At 48.9% G+C, this 19,397-nt stretch overlaps 4 protein-coding genes across 4 annotated transcripts; 2 read left to right on the top strand and 2 right to left on the bottom strand.

Moving 5' to 3' along the window:
* Positions 1 to 1,909: 1,909 nt before the first annotated feature.
* N7518_008086 (uncharacterized protein) lies at positions 1,910 to 6,629 on the top strand (the record flags this gene model as incomplete). The annotated part of the gene is given in 5 exon segments (XM_057189013.1): positions 1,910 to 2,377; positions 2,443 to 5,382; positions 5,436 to 5,665; positions 5,724 to 6,173; positions 6,191 to 6,629. The coding sequence occupies 5 exon segments, from the start codon at positions 1,910 to 1,912 to the stop codon at positions 6,627 to 6,629; spliced, it is 4,527 nt and encodes a 1,508-aa protein (XP_057040716.1).
* A 1,139-nt stretch (positions 6,630 to 7,768) lies between these two features.
* On the top strand, positions 7,769 to 14,431 carry N7518_008087 (putative tRNA-splicing endonuclease; the record flags this gene model as incomplete). The annotated part of the gene is made up of 4 exons (XM_057189014.1): positions 7,769 to 7,791; positions 7,854 to 14,127; positions 14,185 to 14,271; positions 14,336 to 14,431. 4 exons carry the CDS (start codon positions 7,769 to 7,771, stop codon positions 14,429 to 14,431), a joined length of 6,480 nt encoding a protein of 2,159 aa, XP_057040717.1.
* A 1,229-nt stretch (positions 14,432 to 15,660) lies between these two features.
* N7518_008088 (nucleobase cation symporter-1 family protein) lies at positions 15,661 to 17,440 on the bottom strand (the record flags this gene model as incomplete). The annotated part of the gene is made up of 3 exons (XM_057189015.1): positions 15,661 to 16,545; positions 16,596 to 17,236; positions 17,299 to 17,440. The coding sequence occupies 3 exons, from the start codon at positions 17,438 to 17,440 to the stop codon at positions 15,661 to 15,663; spliced, it is 1,668 nt and encodes a 555-aa protein (XP_057040718.1).
* Positions 17,441 to 17,874: 434 nt separating this feature from the next.
* N7518_008089 (uncharacterized protein) lies at positions 17,875 to 18,726 on the bottom strand (the record flags this gene model as incomplete). The annotated part of the gene is made up of 1 exon (XM_057189016.1): positions 17,875 to 18,726. The coding sequence occupies one exon, from the start codon at positions 18,724 to 18,726 to the stop codon at positions 17,875 to 17,877; it is 852 nt and encodes a 283-aa protein (XP_057040719.1).
* Between the last annotated feature and the right edge of the window lie 671 nt (positions 18,727 to 19,397).

Raw genomic sequence — 19,397 nt, forward strand, 5'->3', positions numbered from 1 at the left:
CCCTGAAATGTATGTCGTATGCCGTATCAGCACGCCATTCAAACGTTGCACTACTGTACAGAGTACTGCATCTGCTTTTGCTTTTAGACCCTTGCCTCGAGATCTGTTTTCGAAGCTTTTAGAGTAACACACCCGTGATACGTGGGTATTTGGTAGGGCTATCAGAAAAGGGGAACACGAGTCCCGGGCAATCCGAACCCTTGTTTTACGAGGACGCCGATCATCGAGCCTGTTCAGGAGTATTCTCCTGAAGCCAAGGGTTTTCTTTTTTTCTAATTTTTTGCCAAGAAACAAGAAGGGATGCATACGGTAACATAAAAAAAATAAAAGAACGGGTCCAATGATGGTTTGACCCATATGCATAACAGTCTTGGGAATTTGGCAGATACTAACCGAAAACATATCAGAGTGAAGGAAAAAAATAAGAAAGCTGACTCAGGTGGACCGGGAAGCTCGTGCCGTGTCGGTTTCAGGATCGATGCTCCGACCCCGAATTCTGGGTCTCTGATATCATTAGGGGAGGCGTGGGAAGAAAAAAAAAAAAAAGGGAAATCCATGGTCACAATACTGTCCGATTCTGATATAGATCGATTACATGGACACTGCCACGACAGAAAATTCGCCTTAGTAAGAATATCGATGCGTCCCGAGGTACCCTGTACCCTACAACTTCTAGGAAAACCTGCAACGACGCAAGAAAAGGCCAGTTGTTAAATTAATACTTCATAGTGGGGTGAAGAAAACAACCGCGGTGGGCCAATAATAACCGTTACTCCAGAGTTTGCATACGGATCAAACGGATATGTACGGAGTACGGAGCAACTTTCATAGTGAAGAACTGGGGAGAATACTCCGTACCCGCGGTAGGTAATCCCTCGTTAAGCCTAGTTGTAAGCGATCATAATGCTGACGGTGGCAGTGCCGCGATGCGCACTAGTGAAAAGAGGCCGAAATAAACACGAATCCACCAATGTCTCTTAGCGATTAAATATCAATACTATGTACCCCGTAACTATATCAATATCTCGTCCCATAGTTCAAGTGCCGAGTACCCCGATTGCCACAGTCAGAAATTTAGCAGGGAGAGGTCGGAACGGGGCTGGACATTATAATTACCGGACTTTACATGTATTGTCCCTTGAGTCCGAGATTATATACATGGCTACCTACCTTGAGTCTCGGTGATTGTGCAGTCATGCTGGCTCCCACACGAACGAAGATGCCTAAAGGGGCCGAGAACAAGAGAAAGAGGCAGTGTAAAAGAGACGCAAGACATACCATACCAAATTATACCAATAGAACAGTCGACGCGTGTAAAAACCTCCTGCCAAGCCCGCTTTGAATGACAAAGCAGAGGTATCTTCCTTGGAAGGTTGGCCCGGCCCCATCGGTAAGCACCCACGGACGGGTGGTAACGAGATTACATACTCTCCCGTACTGAGATCCATACGAGGGTAAGCTCAGGTGGCTACTCTATCTTTCTCCCACCCCTCGAAGCACAAAATAACTACTTTGGTGCTTCTTCTCTTTCTTTCTTTTTCACTTCAGTATTTTGAATGGCCCCTTGTGGGTGCGCCCTATAACCCTTCGGCTGTCGCATTGCAATCATATTCCATCACGATCAGCCGCGGAAACCCTGTTTTGAATAGTTTTGGACGATTCCTCGAAACTGGTCGACAACAACATCTTCGACACGCGCACATAGAACCCCTGATTTTCTCGAGACTTATATCGCCTATGACCTTGCGTTTCCATCGTCCTCAACCCCTGTGAACGCACTCAGACCGACAATCTTTCTCTGCGCCGAGCGCTGTCGGATTCCGGCCCTTCAAACCGGATGCTAGCCAGCTACCAATAATCAAGGTTTCTATCGAGTTTTATGCCCTTCTTGGGCGCACCAATAGCCTAGATGGCTTCCGCGCGCTTCCCTGGAGACAATGGAGAGGATGAAGAGGACAACAACGAGCAAGGTGCTGATATCGGGGAGGTCAACAGCCACGTCTCCAAGCCGACTAAACGACAAAGATGGGCTACCACACGAGCGCCCGGACATGGTGGCGTCAAGAAACGTGTTTCAATTATCGATCGCTTCCATAAACGGTCAGATCTGAAAGACGAAAAGCGAAAATCGAACAATACAAGCACCTCAGGCAATAGCGAATCTCAGATCCCGCAAGAAGGACCGAATCGGAGAATCTACTTCAGCATTCCTATTCCGGAATCCGAACGAGACGAGGATGGTCATTTGCGCATCACGTACCCCAGAAACAAAATTCGCACTGCCAAGTATACACCGCTCACCTTTGTTCCCTACAACATCTGGCTACAATTTCACAACATTGCGAACATCTATTTCTTGTTCGTTATCATTCTTAATGTACGCAGTGATATCCTTATTTCCATGGCTTCCACCCCAATTGGCATTGGCTGATGATATTCTAGTGCTTTCCAATTTTCGGCGCCAACAACCCCGGTCTGAACGCCGTTCCTCTAATCGTTATTATCGTTGTGACCGCTATCAAAGATGCCATTGAGGATTGGGGGAGAACAGTGTCTGACAATCAAGTGAACAACTCTCCGGTTTACAGACTGGTTGAATGGAACAATGTCAATTCGACAGAAGACAACATTGATATATGGCGTCGTGTCAAGAAGGCTTGTACCAGGGGCTCGATCGCCTCATATAAGTGGGTTGTTTCTCAATTTAAGAAGAAAGAGAAAGAGGGGGATGATGACGAAGGGCAAAGACGCGGCTCATTCTTGAGTACAGCAGATCGCCGTTCCTCGATTTATACGCAGCGGAACTCCTTAGCCCCCGAAGATATCGCTATCCCCATGACCGATGTTCCATCGCCTCAGCCCGAAGCTCGCGAAGATTGGCCGATCGTGAGCAACCCTGAAAACAAGTATCTGTCTCCGAACAGCGCAGCTCGACAGAGCGTCGTTGAGCCAACGCCGGACAAGAAACATGGAACCATCCTGGACATGTCCAAGCAGACACCCGGCAAGGCCCGATTCAAGCGAGAGCAGTGGAAAAGTCTGCAAGTTGGCGACTTTGTCCGGTTGTACAACGAGGATCCTATCCCAGCCGATGTCGTGATTCTGTCCACTTCTGACCCGGATGGCGCATGTTATGTCGAAACAAAAGGCTTGGATGGAGAAACCAATTTGAAGGTTCGCCAAGCTCTTCACTGTGGCCATGAAGTTCGACACGCCAGAGACTGCGAAAAGGCCGAGTTTGTGATCGAAAGTGAGGCCCCACATGCCAACCTGTACACTTACAATGGTGCCATACGTTGGGACCAGCGCGATCCACGTTTCCCTGAAGCTCCCCGGAAGGAGATGGTTGAGCCCATCTCTATCAACAACATCTTGCTCCGTGGGTGCAATTTGAAGAGTACCGAATGGGTCCTAGGTGTTGTCCTCTTCACCGGTGGAGAGAGCAAGATCATGCTCAATTCCGGTGCGACTCCGGCAAAACGACCTCGCATGGCAAAGGATCTGAATTGGAACGTCATTTACAACTTTTTCATCCTATTCCTCATGTGTATTGTCGCAGGTATTGTGAATGGAATCGCATGGGCCAGGCCAGACAAATCTCTAGACTACTTTGATCTTGAGTCCTACGGAGGCACACCACCTGTCACTGGTATTGTCACCTTTTGGACCGCTCTCATCCTGTTCCAAAACTTGGTTCCCATTTCGCTTTATATTTCTCTTGAAATTGTTCGGACCATCCAAGCGCTTTTCATCAACAACGATCTGTTCATGTACTACGAGAGACTGGGGATCTATTGTGTCCCTAAGTCTTGGAACATTTCAGACGACGTCGGCCAAGTCGAGTACATTTTCTCTGACAAAACTGGTACATTGACTCAAAACCTGATGGAGTTCAAGAAGTGTACGGTCAACGGCCTGGCATATGGAGAGGCTTACACAGAAGCTCAGGTCGGCATGCGGCGTCGCGAGGGAGCTGATGCTGACGCAGAGGCCGCAGTGGCTCGACAACAAATTGCTGCCGATGCGCAGAAAATGTTGGGTCTGTTGCGTGGGATTCATGACAACCCTTACCTGCACGACGACCAACTGACGTTCGTTGCTCCGAATTTTGTGACCGACTTGACAGGACAATCCGGAGAGCGGCAGAAGCACTGTACAGAGGACTTCATGCTGGCTCTTGCCTTGTGTCATACCGTTATCACCGAGCACACTCCCGGCGACCCCCCTCAAATTGAGTTCAAGGCCCAGTCTCCCGACGAGGCAGCGTTGGTCAGCACTGCTCGAGATTGTGGATTCACCGTTCTGGGCCGAGCCGGTGACGATCTTCTCCTGAATGTTATGGGCGAGGAACGCACATATACAGTTTTGAACACCCTTGAATTCAACTCATCCAGAAAACGAATGAGTGCAATTATCCGAATGCCCGATGGTACTATACGCCTCTTTTGCAAGGGTGCGGACAGTGTAATTTACTCCCGTCTAGCCCGTGGCAAACAACAGGAGCTCCGCCGACAGACTGCAGAGCACTTGGAGGAGTTCGCTAGGGAAGGACTTCGGACTTTGTGCGTTGCCGATCGACTGCTTAGTGAGGATGAATACTACACATGGGCTAAGGAACACGATATCGCTGCCGCTGCGATCACAGACCGTGAGGAGAAACTAGAGATGGTTTCTAGTCAAATCGAACAGGAGCTCATGCTTATTGGTGGAACTGCCATTGAGGACAGACTTCAGGATGGTGTGCCCGATACAATCCAGCTTCTTGCGGACGCTGGTATCAAACTCTGGGTTCTTACCGGTGACAAGGTTGAGACCGCCATCAACATTGGGTTTTCTTGCAACCTACTCAATAACAACATGGAGCTGATTGTGCTGAACATTCCCGAGACTGAACACCAGCAGGCCTCTGACGAACTCGACAAGAATTTGCAAACTTTCGGATTGACCGGTTCTGACGAGGAACTTATTGCTGCTCGTGCTGATCATACACCACCCGAGGCTACACATGCCGTGGTCGTTGATGGTGAAACCCTCAAGCTGATGCTCTCCGATGACTTAAAGCAAAAATTCCTTCTACTCTGCAAGCAGTGCAAGGCCGTTCTTTGTTGCCGTGTCAGCCCCGCACAGAAAGCCGCCGTCGTGAACATGGTCAAGAACGGGCTGAACATCATGGCTCTTTCCGTTGGTGACGGTGCCAACGATGTGGCTATGATTCAAGAGGCCGACGTAGGTGTCGGTATTGCTGGCGAAGAAGGTAGACAAGCTGTCATGTCATCTGATTATGCAATTGGTCAGTTCCGGTACCTCCAGCGCCTTCTTTTAGTGCATGGGAGATGGTCTTACCGTCGCCTCGGAGAGTGCACGGCCAACTTCTTTTATAAGGTATGTGGAGTTGGTATTGACTATTATTCTGTATTACCACTGACTCCTCCCAGAATCTCGTGTGGACGTTCGCCCTTTTCTGGTACTGTATCTACAACGACTTCGATTGCTCCTACCTCTTCGACTATACCTACATTATCTTGGTCAACCTCGCTTTCACTTCATTGCCTGTAATCTTCATGGGTATCTTCGATCAGGATGTGGACGACAAGGTGTCTCTTGCTGTCCCTCAACTGTACATGAGAGGTATCGAGCGTAAGGAATGGTCGCAACTTAAGTTCTGGTACTTTGAATCCTCCCCCAAACTCTTGAGATGTTTCGAGACATACTAACTTGGACAGGTTATACATGGCCGATGGCATGTACCAGTCAATTATTTGTTTCTTCATGCCTTACCTCCTATTCGCGCCAGCAAACTTCGTCAACGAAACTGGACGCAATATCAATGACCGAGCCCGTATAGGAGTTCTAGTCGCGTCCTGTGCCGTGATTGCTAGTAATATCTACATTATGATGAATACTTACCGATGGGATTGGTTCACGTCTCTGATCAACGCCATCAGTAGTATTCTCATCTTTGTGTGGACCGGCATTTATACCTCCTTCACTTCCTCTGGTCAATTCTACCATTCCGCTGCTGAAGTTTACGGGTCATTGAGTTACTGGGTCGTCCTCCTGATGACTGTCGTGGTTTGCTTGCTTCCGCGTTTCACGTACAACTCCATTCAGAAGGTGTTCTTCCCGCTTGATGTTGATATCATCCGCGAGCAAGTGACTATGGGCAAATTCAAGTATCTGGAGGCCATAGAAGATCCCCCAATGCCCCCCCCAAAGAGGGAGGCCCGAAGGCCGTGGCTCCCAGTGATGAATCGGCCACCTCTTCGGAAATAGTGAAGCCAGTGCAGCCCGCCATCAAGCAGGACACTGATGAAGAGCGGCCCTTCTATGCTGCATCCGTGGCCCCGACCGCAAACACCCACAACCCCCGCAGTCAAAACAGCAGTAATGGGACCAACTACACCGCCAGTCTTGACCATGATCCGCGACCACAGTCCGTAGACTATGTTCGCCGATCTCCCGACCGGACACGGCATTCGTTTGACCGGAGTCGACCGAGCTTCGAGCAAAGCAACGACTTCACTTCCGCTGCCATGCTTTCTCGGGTGGAATCTTCGCAAACTCCACACCGTCAACATGAGGACCCATTCCGGACTTCTGACGATCCTCCTGTACATAATGTGATATAGAGGAGCGCATATTGCGTTGCATTGAGCCTGATGAACCGCCACTGATGACTTTACCCCCATCAGAGCTTCTGGTTCGTTCATTGTGATTTCTCCTCGCCATTCCTATTTGACGAGCAATATGCTGTGGTGTTTTATTTTATTTTTGAGAGCCTTTTATATTCCCTGATAGAAAGCAGGCGTTCTGGTTTGGTCGTTTACTCAGTCGGATGCTGAGGGCGATCTTCGTTTTTACCTCCCTCACTCTTACCCTGTCTCCAATGTTTTATTTTTATTTTTCCGATGCATGCCCTACACTCACTAAGCCTGTCTGGCCTATGGTATTTATCCCTTGTACAAAAGCGTTTCTGTCTCTGCAAAGTGCATGACACCCGCGTTTGAAGGTTTCCTGGTGTCTGGTTCCCATCTGGATGTTATATCTTGTTGGATGATCTTTTTGCGTTTGCGTTTGGTTCTTGTTCATGTGTTTTGTTTCTTTCCTCTATCAAAAGGACAAAGCCGGCATAGGGTTCTCATTCATGTATTCTATTCAATGCCTCCAGCGCGGAAATTACTTAATGTGGCAATTTAAGATTCCTACCTGCACTGTTATGTGTTTTCCAGGTGTAGCTGCCGAGGGAAATTTGCGCTACGTCGCAGTCTTAATTATAGTAGTGTCCTAGTTGGGTAAAATAGAGCGCGTCTACGCGTTGAGATCAATCTCACCGCCCAAATAATCTGCCAATGATACTTCGGCATCCGGCATTTGCTCTGGGGATTTTTGTTCGCCATCTTCTCCTTCTTGTTTGCTTTGGCTAAACATAAAGTCTCATTATTTGAGGCAGAAGGTGTTTTAAATCTTATCGCCGATCCACCGCCGCCTTTCCATCGCCGAAGTATCAGCATATCGTGGTCAAATACGGCACTCGGTTGCGAGGCCACTCCTCGCTGCTATCAACATCACTTTGTCCTTCACTTGAGCCTCCTGACACGTCATTTGATTATCTCATCGGCAGTTGAGTCAAAGGTCGTGGAATCACTTTCAGATCAGTGTTACTTCTCGACAAAACGATGTTCTAACTGCTCTGCCTATGGGATGAAGGAAATGCACCGAACTCTGTCATTTCGATATAACTACCTCACAATTCGAGACTACAATTGCCATGGAGTTTCTGGCTGCGATTAGGTAGGCCCAGAAAATCTTCCCAAGCAAACGAGCTGGAACTAACCAGATTGTGTGTTGTACAGAGAACTCAAGGCCCTCCCGGAGACCACCCACCTCTTCTGTCCCCGGAAAGACAACGATGATCATGGACGCTACGAAGATTTAGAGCAAGTGGATGAATCAGGAAAGGCCGTCAAGGATATCGTAGCTGAAGCAACGGCTCGAAGAGAGAGTTTTCTCTCGTCCATGCGCATCCTGGCATACCATAAGGATGGCGTGGAAGACGATCAGAACTGGATCCTGGGAAAACTAGACGAATCCCTGGAGAAATGTGATCTATGCATCAAGCATTATTACATCGGCAAAATCTGGCTCATGGACCTGCTCAAGGAGGAGAACTATCACGAAGATGATATTGAGGCGTTTGCCCAGAGAATCGACGAGTGGGACATTCGGAGAATCACTCGTAACTTGACAACCGCCACAACCCAGTTGAAACAAATCCCATTGGAGAAAATCAGCTTGGATGTCTTGGACAGGGCTGCATTGCTGTCAATCTTCGAGACCCTGAGCTGTGAAGCCATGCTGCGCAACGAAAGCCTTTTGCAGGAATATTTTGATGAGCCATTCAAACTCATTCAAACAAAGCGAAGCTTGAAAGTTTCAGATTATATTCCTGCAGTCTCTCGCTTTCTTTTTGATTCTAATCAATTCCGAAGCTTCTGGGCTGTTCAGTCATGGACAAGATACTCGCGGCCTCCTACTAATCAAGAATTTGAATGGGCAGTACGCGATGGCTTGCTGATGGGCCTACGGGCTGCGTCACAGCAGCCACCTCAATTCGCAGTCATTCAGAGGTTGTGGCGAGGTATGCAGCTTGTTGTCCGAAAGCTGGACAAAGAGCAGATTACACATCAGCTTCGAGGGTTGGAAATAGACCCTTGTCGTCTCTCCGTGGATCATCTCGCCATACCTGCGCCGAGCTTGCGATTCCTTCTCAACACCATCCAACTATTCCTCGAGAAAGCCCCGGTTGATTTCTGGGATGCTATGCAAACCATTTCTCCCCAGGCAATCATGGAACAGGCATTTTACAACACACAATTCAATGCTTTTCTCCTGGAAACCTCTGAGGGTGAGCCCTTTGAGAAATCCGCTTTGAAAGACATGCTCTCCTGGATCAATCCCTTCCTCGGCTCACTGAAGGGTGCTCACCAGCCGTCTGCCTGTCGGTTCTTGATATTGCAATTACTTGGCCGTCTTCAAGATACTCAATATCCCAATCTGTCACGCTATCACTGCTTTGACATTGGCTTGGCCAGTCTCCTTCAAACACTACGCCGCTTCACAGAAAATGAGTCTTCCCGGGGTACAGTTACTCGGATCGTATTGGCAGAGACAATGGGAGTGGTTGGTGATACAATCAACGCAATCATCAACCCCCCGACCTTTGATGTTGAGCGAAGTCGGCAGGATGGCATTCTCACGCAGTGCATGGAAGTTGTACGCAACACTTTGGCATTGGAGTGTCAATCGTTGAAGACCGATTATGAGGCACTTCTGAAGCACGGTACGCTCTCACATGGAGTATCTACCTACTCTGCACCCATCTGGGATGCTGTGATCAAGCACCTCCACCGGGATAACCTGCCGCTGTCAAGTTCGGCCCTCCTAGGAATCTTGCCCCTGGTTGGCTTGGAGATGTTTCCAACGAAAGGAGAAGGGAACAAGGAGAAGACCCACTTCAATATGATTTATGGCCATCTCACCAACCTCTCATGTCGAATCATCGAGCGTCTCGCGGACTTTCCACCCGAGCACCTTGAAACGTTGTTCCAAAGCCAGGATACTAGTAGCGCCATTATTTCGGCTCTGTTTGCCGCCGACTATGACACCTATACAGCTGCGGTTGACCTGATCAAGGCCGTCAGTGGCCAGTCAGCTCGACGAGATGCAATTTCTCACCTCCTCCAATCTTCGTTCACGACCACAATTTACGGACTCAGTTGGTCATTTCGTCGGATATCTCACATGAAGACTTTTGCACCCGCCCCAAGAATGCTATACACTGGTACAGACATCGTAGAGATATTATGTGACAGTCAAATCGGTATGCTGCGAACTCGTAATCTCGCTGATCGCCGGGAGGTTGTGTCGCTGCAGAAGCTTTGGGAGTATCTGTGGCTGGCATTGACCACGATCTTTGATGAGACCGAGGCATGGCATCTTCGGGGGAATGATAAGGCTGTCATGCTCGAGTTTTGCCGTGACACTATTCAGTTCGCCGACCTTCTTTTTGATCAATATGGTGTGTTCTTGGGAGCTGTAGGGAATGCGGACCCGGGGCAGACTTCTGCATCCGAAAATTTCCTCAAGTCACCAACAGCCACAATGAGTGCTATGGTAAAATGGCTTAGGTTGAAGGATGAGTTCTTGGCAACGACGCTCGTAGGGTTGGTGGCAAAACTTCTACGCAGATTGGGTGGGATGAATGTGACCACTGTGAAGCCAGATGCATTGAGCTTTATTGAGGGGGTGGCTGTCAATGGCACAATCAAAACAATACTCAATCAACGTGAGAAGGCAGAATTAGTCCGCTCATTGGAGGCTTACTATAAGAAACCTGTCGTCACTGCCTCAACTGCTGCTCTCAAGAAACAGTCTTCGATCACCGCTTTTGCCAAACCCTCTGCTTCCAGCCCCTCCTCTCGCATCACCAGTGACGATGACTTTGATGATGATAATTTGAACGACCAAACTCTTCTTGAGCTATCTTCTTCTGTCGAATTCAACAAGGCTCGCCTCGCAACCCAAGCCAAACGCGCAGCTGAAAAGGCCGCCAAAATGCACTCCTCAACGGCTCTCAAGAATCGTCCGGACATTTTCCCTCCGAGGATGTTTCCTAAGTCAGTTCCCCCTGTACGATCTAACAATGACCCCACCCACGTCCTATCTTTCCGTGAGAAGCGCGAACGAGAAAGGGAGGCCAAGAAGAAGCGTGATCAGATTGAGCTCGCCAGACTCAAGAAGAACACGACCGCATATGGTGTTGGGGAGCAAACAGCTGAACAAGGCTCTGGCCTGAAAGGTATTGGTATCAAGGGTAAAGATCATACAACCCCCGCAGATAGCATGATGGTTTCCTCTGGTGACGAGTCTGATTCTGAGAGCGAAGATGAATTAGACAAGGAACTCTTTGGTGCAAAACCGAAGAAACCCGACGCCGTCGCGGCCTACGAATTGAGCAAAAAACAATCCCTTCAACAGCAACCCATCAAAAAGGTCAAGCGCCATCGGTCTGTCAGGGACATGCGGGCTCGCCTGGCTCCAGATCTGAGTTCTCTTCACCGTTCAATCCTCTCCTGGGACTTTTTCGCAACCGGCGATCTTCCTCCTTCCTCGGATCGCACTGATTATTCCCTGGTCTCAAACACGTTCCGCACACCCGATGCCTACCAGAGTACATTCGAACCTTTGTTAATTCTTGAAGCGTGGCAAGGTTTTCAACAGGCGAAGGACGAAGGTTCTTTCCGACCCTTCGAAGTCAAAGTCATGACCCGATTGGCTGTCGACTCGTGGATCGAATTCAGCACCCAGCCGCTTGGTGTTCCTCCCAAGGATTTTAGCATGGGCGAAGGTGATTTGGTCATGTTCTCCAGCTCGCCCAAACTCACAAGCGACCCGAGTGCGCCCCATGTTCTCGCTCGTGTATGCGGTGTCAATCGAAAGAATAAAAAGATGGAGGTCACATATCGGGTCAATCCTGGGAGTAACAAGTTCCTGTCTTCTTTAGGGCCGGGAACTGAGGCATGGGGTGCCAAGATCACTTCTTTGATCCCAGTGGAGCGTGAATATGGTGCCCTGATGGCGTTGCAGTACTATGATCTGTGTGAAGAGATTGTCTTGGCTAAGCCTTCACCTCTTCTCACTTATTCGGACGCAAGACTGCAACCCATCATGGATAATTACTCCATCAATCGTGCTCAGGCAAAAGCCATCAAGTCAGCTGTCGACAACGACGCTTTTACTCTCATCCAAGGTCCTCCTGGTTCGGGAAAAACCAAGACCATCATCGCGCTTGTCGGAAGTCTTCTAAGCGACGTGCTTGGGAAACAGGTGATCAAAGTCAACGGTGCTCCTGTTGCGAGAAATTCCCTCTCAAAGAAACTTCTCCTTTGTGCCCCTAGCAATGCCGCCGTCGACGAGTTAGTCATGCGATTGAAGGATGGTGTGAGGACGACTCATGGTCGGCAAGAAAAGGTCTCTGTTCTTCGTCTAGGAAGAAGTGACGCAATCAACACCAATGTGTTAGACGTTACCCTTGATGAGATGGTCAATGCCCGTCTGAATCAGGATCCTAGCAAAGGAAATGGTGTCGACTTGCAGAAGCTCTATGAAGAGCATAAGACGACTGATACGTCATTCAAAGAGCTTCGTGGCCGCCTCGACGAGGCACGAGCGAAGGGATTACCTCCTCCGGAAGAGCTGGAGCGCGAGTTTCACTTGATGAAAAAGAAGCGGTCCCAATTAAGCACGTCTATTGATAAGGCCCGTGACCAGAACCATACGCTGGCCCGCAATGCTGATATGCATAAACGGCGGATCCAAGAACAAATCATCAACGAATCTCATGTCATTTGCACTACTCTCAGTGGATCTGGACATGAAATTTTCCAGGGTATGAATGTCGAGTTTGAGACCGTCATCATCGATGAGGCGGCGCAGTGTATTGAACTCAGTGCTCTTATCCCGCTGAAGTACGGCTGCTCGAAGTGTGTTCTTGTCGGTGATCCCAAACAGTTGCCTCCAACTGTACTGTCAAAAATGGCGTCCAAGTTCCAGTATGAACAGAGCTTGTTCGTCCGCATGCAGAAGAATCACCCTCGAGACGTGCATTTGCTGGATATCCAGTACCGTATGCACCCAGCCATCAGTCATTTCCCCAGTGTGACGTTCTATGATGGCAAGTTGCAGGATGGACCGGACATGGCCAAGCTTCGCCAGCGTCCCTGGCACCAAAGCGAGCTTCTCAGTCCTTACCGATTTTTTGATGTCCAGGGCATGCACTCATCTGCGGCCAGGGGTCATTCCTTGATCAATTACGCGGAGTTACAAGTGGCCATGCAACTGTATGATCGTTTGATCACAGATGTCAAAGAATACGACTTTGCGGGCAAGATTGGCATCATCACACCTTACAAGGGCCAACTAAGAGAGCTCAAGAACCAGTTTACCCAACGATACGGCGAAGACATTCTGAAGAAGGTCGATTTTAATACGACTGACGCTTTCCAAGGTAGAGAAAGCGAAATCATTATCTTCTCCTGTGTGCGAGCATCCAACAAGGGTATTGGTTTCTTGGCTGATATCCGCCGTATGAACGTCGGTCTCACCCGTGCCAAGTCATCGCTCTGGGTTCTGGGTAACTCGCAGTCCCTAGAACAGGGTCAGTTCTGGAGTCGGCTCATTCAGAACGCGCGGGAGCGAAATGTCTACACGGAGGGTGATATTGTGAAAATCCTGGAGAAGCCGCAATTCACAGGCTACAAAGAGATTGAAATGGTCGACCTTGACACAGCAGAAGCTCCAGGCTCTCCCGACTATGAGCCCCCTGTACCGCCAATTTCCCGACCTTCGTCGGCCTCCGTCTCAGTGTCTGCCTCTGGCCACGGTACACCCCCAATTCCACAACCCGATGGACCTTCTGGGGGAGCCAAGGGCTTAGACCCGACGAAAATGTGTGGGATCTGTGGAAGCGCCAACCATTTTACTCACAACTGCGACAATGACGAAGCAAAGGCAAATGCTCGAGGAACCTGTTTCCGCTGCGGTCAGCCTGGTCACACTAAGATTTCCTGCCGTGCTGAACGATGCGTTGAATGCGGTGAATGTGGGCATTCGTCCCGCAACTGCACGTCCACGAAAGTTCTTTCAAAGATCGAGAAATCTCGCCTTGAGAGGGACGAATATATCCTCAAGCAACGTCAAGATTCATCGACCGAGCGTCAGCGAGAGCGTCAACTAGGAGGACACAACCCCAAAATTCCTGTTGTTCGAGCCACAAATTCAACCGCGCCAATCAACCCTCTAGATAATTCTGCGAAGAGAAAACGTGAAGAATCTTCCTCTAATGGACCACAAGCGCAACGTCCTCGTACCGGGCAGCCACATCCCCCAATCCATGTTCCAAAGGGTTCATTGGGTAGTAGTCATCCCGGTCTATCTGGCCCGGCTGCCCGTGGTTCGAATGTCTCAAGAGTCAGTGGTCACCCGGGTCTTTCTGGTCCCCCTCGCGACAACCTAGTGGCCAATACTCACAATGGTTACAAGGGCCCGCTAGCCAATGGCTCACCAGGAGTAAGTTTTTCTCGCTATTTCAACAACTAGCTTTCATACATGCTGACAATTTCTTAGGGTCTCATCAAGCCTTCTCGCGATGGCCAGGCGTATCCGACCGGAAATGACCCGACAAGGGCTCCGCCAACGCGATCCGGAGCAGATGTAAGCGTCATGTTCTTGTCTGACTTTGTTATTGATTACTGACACCGATTTCTTATCAATATAGGTTCCCAACCAAGCTGCTCCCAAGCCCCGACCTCCGATAATGCGCAAAAAGAAGGCGACAGACCCTTTCATCCGGCCCAAGCCAAAACGCAAGTAAGCGCCGCAACGCCAATCCCGATGTACCTGTGAGCATCCGCATGACGCTATGTCATATGCCTGTTACCTAGTTCAACCAATACTCTCGAATATCAATGGTGAATATCATCTTGACTTGTATCTTCCCGCGTCTTTCCAACGTTACACTACTACCCACATTTGGGCCCTCTCACCACTTCACCATGTTATCAAATGCTTCCCGGGGGGCGTTGGTATATGGCCAGATAGATACCTCTTTGGCATCTACGAAAATACATCCAGATCCTAATATTTCCAAGGCATACATTATCGGCCGCTTATGACCTTTATCTTCAAGGACGATATGATCTACCTAGTTACCTCCATCTAGATACAAGATATAAGATGCTCCGAACCATCGTAGCAACGTGCCTGCCACCTGCTCGTCTGGAGGGGCATTGCCACTTAAACGATGTGTAATATCACATGAGAGTGGGCAAGATACCAGAAGGCAGAATAAACCTTGGAAGTTCAACTGGGGATTGTCAACGAACCGACAGATTGCCGAAGGACTGGTGTCTTTTCAATGCCATTTCTCTACATGTATCTTGGTGTTATAGCATTTGAGGAGGAAACCATCGGATTGGAAAGCTTGTTGACTTTTCCATTCCCCAATTCAATAGGCCGACATGGTGCTTGGGATTGATCTCTAAAATGGCGATGCAACCCTTTCGACCTATATCGGGTCAAGCAAAATCGGGGTTCGTGTCATTCGACATAAACGATCGTCGCTATGTAACTATGGAGAACGCATCCTCATTCGCCGCTGTATTAGTAATTGCAGCAAGGGAAAAGGGCCGGATTTAGAACCTGAAAAGAAACACCTGAAAAGACACCTGAAAAGATGCTACAAAAGTGGCTGTCACTCTGGGAACATATGCATTTAGACAGTTAAGTCGCTACGCATGAAGCTAAGAGCAGGGAACAATGTCCTAGATATTGAAAACGATAATATAACCATTATGCACCAACTTCAAGATGGAAAAGATACAAAACATGCATTAAGGACACAGCATAGTGTTATCAAATTAAAACATATTGGTTATATCATCTTGGGCCAAACGAATAGTTATCCAGCTGAAGTGTCCTACTTTATTAAGGACAAAGGTAAACGGTCGACATATTCTTGAAGTTGATTATATTCACATAGATATTTACATGCCACTTGGTACAGAATATAAAATTCTGAATATCAGAGAAACCCCAGACAGCCTAAACCACATCCATGGGTTTCTCCTGTGTATCAGGAACCACATACTTCCTATCTGGGTCATCTGCTTCCATTCCTTCGAACACCGTGCCTCTATCGTATATCTCGTCAGGTAAAACAGCACGGTCAATCTGAGTCTCTCGCGCAGGAAACAGCCATGATAAAGACACATAGGTAATAGATGTCGCAACAAAGCCCAAGAGCCACCCAAACTCGAACGGATGTATACCGACGCCGACATCAATATGAGAGTTCACCGTGTTAATCAGTCCGGGAAGACAAGGCGCAACACCCACAATAAAAGACACCACGGCACGCCAGTTTGTACCAGACATACTCTTACCCGAGAAGCCCGGGATGGAGAACTCATAGCGATATATTGGGTTATGGGGTTGGTATAGAGCAAGACAGTCATATCGACGGCGGTTGACAACCCAGTAGTCAAACATCATGATTGAAGCAATAGGACCAAGGAAGATCGCATATGCAGACATAAAATTAAGGAAGTTGCCTGCCGATTCGAGAATTTTCCAGGGAACAAGACACCACGACAGCAAGGCGCAAAGAAGCTGGCCGCGTCGGATGTTGATATATCGTGGTGCTAGTGCGGTGAAATCGTTAGCGGCCGAAAGAGAATTGGCCGAGATGTTCACTCCTAGGGAGGCTAGTGCGAAGGATGCTGCGCCGAAAAATCGACACGCGCGATTGGGCCAATAGCTGATCAGGACTGTTGGATCCCATGGGATAGACGAGAGATTATAGTGAACTTGGCCAGCGGACGAAGAAGCGATGCCAATAAAGGAAAAGAAAGTGAATATAACAGGCAGCATAGGGATATAGAGCAGCTGCCAGCGGGGACTGACGCGGGAGTAGCGGGTGAAGTCAGACTAAGAACGGTTAGCTTTTGTGATAGTTGGTAGTAAGACGGCATCGATACCATGTTAACGGAGAGTGTTGCGTAGTTTCCCAAGACTGAGGTCATATTGGCCAAGAACAGCCAGCTATACTTGGAACCGGAGACGGTTGGAGCCTGCTTTTCAAATACGCCACCACCACCTTTCACGGTGACAAACGCCCATATCAAGATAGCAATCCAGGCGATGGGAACCAGAATAGATTTGATTGTAAATAACCAGCGCAGCTTGTTTGGATGCATGCAGAGGAAGGGAATCTGGATCAACCAGAAGATCACAAACCCGACCATACCGCCGGTCGTGATTCCTTGTGACTCGGGAATTTCATTTGGAAGATTCAAGAAGCTTGGCCAAATTGCTCCAATCATGACACTGACAGCATTTCCGCCGTTGACATTTTGGATAGCAAACCAGAAGAGAGCAAGGATGACTCGTGAAATAATGGCGATATATGAGCCCCAAAAGCCCCAACTAGCACGAGCAATCACAGGGAATGGGACATGGTATATAGCGCCCACAGTACCGTTCGCTGCGATGACCAACGACATGATGAAGAAGGACAGGGCGACGATGCCCAGAGCTTCACGGTAGGTGAGGCCGACGGCAATCATACCGCTGGCGAACTGCCAGGTTGCTGCGTGCAAGGCATCGGAGACCCAATATGCTGACATCATATTCTATTAGCCCCAGCCTGATGGTTATAAAAGATAAGCACGAGTACCGTACCTATTATACTGAGTATACCCCATTTGCGTCCAATTCTGGTAATCGGGTCGAGATCACGGTTTGTCCACCGTGCATTTCCCGCTGCAAATGCAGATTCACCCTGCGAGACCCGTAAATGGGGCCTGGAGATGCGTAGCTTCATGTTCGAAGATGCAATTGGCGAGATGGTTGTTCTCAAGATAAGGAGGGTTCGGGCCCCGATCCGTATATTAATTAACCTAACACCACAACACAAGGCGACAAACAGCTCAATGATATAGAAGTAATACAATGAGACCAAAAGAAATGCAGGTCTCAACGTCTTCTTATTCCCCAGATTTGCCCCCGACCTGCTCCGTGCACAACAGGGATGAAGATAAGAATGATAAGCCTACTGTATGTAGATAAGACTAGGGGACGAATGAGAAGAGAGAACTCAAAAGTACCTCGTAAAACTGGCTAGCGTGGAGAGATATAGAGATACGCTTAATTGCGATCCATGTTGCATGCGCAGGTCTAATGCGAAAGAACTAATGCGATCGTCACTGCGCGCCCCGGTCATTCGTCAATCTCCATGCAAGTACCTAGGTACTCTATTTACTGCTTCTCACCCGGCAACCGGACATCCTGCCACCCTCTTCCATCACCAACGCCCTCTACACTGCCGTGTGGTCGGACCCCTTGCCACTCCGTGAGGTTGATCCACCCAATCTGCTGTACATCGCCAAATCCACCAATCCAGTAAGCATGGGTGACCACCAACCGGGCCCAGAAACTCGCATGTGGCGAATAAGAAGCACCAGGTAGCCAGACCTTCGCATCGGGATGAGGCTCGAGGAAACACTTCTCGAGGGCCGCAGCTGCGTCATCGGGAAGCGGGGACGGAAGGTTCTCCAAGTAACCGAAGAGGGTGACGCGGGGAAGAGCAGCCGGGCTTAGAGGAAGACCAGGGTAGACTGGACCGGCCTCATTCAGATGATCCCACCAGTCTAACTGGAGACTGAGATTAGATCCCGCTGCAATGTTCTTAAAAGTGGTTCCAATGCGAAGGCCAAGAATTGTTGGATCACCGCGATCATCGTGAGAGAAATCCGATGGCAGGGATCCATCACAATCGGCAATGTACTCGCGTAGTCCGATAGAGAGACCGGCAACATCTGAGGGGGCATGTGCGGAGGGTGGGAGGGACTCTGGGAAGTTGGTGGAGATGACGCCAGAGGGTGACAGCGCAAGCAGCCGGCGGGCCATCAAAGTCGAAGTGAACCATGACGGTCGATTCAAGGCACTTTCATCTTCAATATGGTTAATGTTCGGGCCGGGTGTCGAAGTATCTGGTCGCCCGAGGAAGGCTTGGAGATTGTCTGGAAGTGGGACAACAAAGCCGTGAGCCGTGAGGGGTAAAAGCAGCGCAAGAGCACCAGTGAAGATGGAGGCCAAATGAGAGACCATTATGACGGCTAATGAGATAGACAAGTTGGCATCGAAGGAGCTCTTATATGTTCAAGGGTGCAAGGAAGAAGAGAGCAGAACGAAACGGGTAAGTGCGGGGGCATCAGCTGATAGCAATCTTATCTGATCGAGTCACCTGCTACGGCATTCTCTAACCGCCAGTGGTGCCACCTCGGGTTTTTCTCTTCAATAGTCTCCAGGCCAAGGTATAGCTGTCTATTTTTGCCTAATACGACATCGGTGGATGATTAGCTATCAATATCAACTAGTTACGAAATTGCCGTACAAAACTTCTGTCATCCAGTCGCAACTCAAGAGAGCCCAGCAACTACATGTATTTAGGTAGTGTACTGACTACCTAGTGAGTTCTCCAACTTCAACAAATTCGTCTGCTTAACTCCATTCTTAGAGTGCAGTGAGGATCTGATTAACCGCGTTGATAGGTCGTCACTCTGGCTTTACGAAATTGAAGATATCTAACCCCCATTATTCGTCATAGTCTTTGCCTTCGGGGCCAAGATTCATGTCCTCTTCCCGGAATCAGACTCCATATCTTCCTCGTTAGATCCATCTCGATGCCCAACCTCGTGAAGAATAACGAGCGGTTTAAGATAATATAGGGTACAAAGTTTATCTACTAGTATACGGAGTACACAATCGGTGTTCATGTT

This window comes from Penicillium psychrosexuale (genome assembly GCF_028828465.1).
Source record: "Penicillium psychrosexuale strain IBT 29551 chromosome Unknown utg000004l, whole genome shotgun sequence".
Classification (NCBI taxonomy): Eukaryota; Fungi; Ascomycota; class Eurotiomycetes; order Eurotiales; family Aspergillaceae; genus Penicillium; species Penicillium psychrosexuale.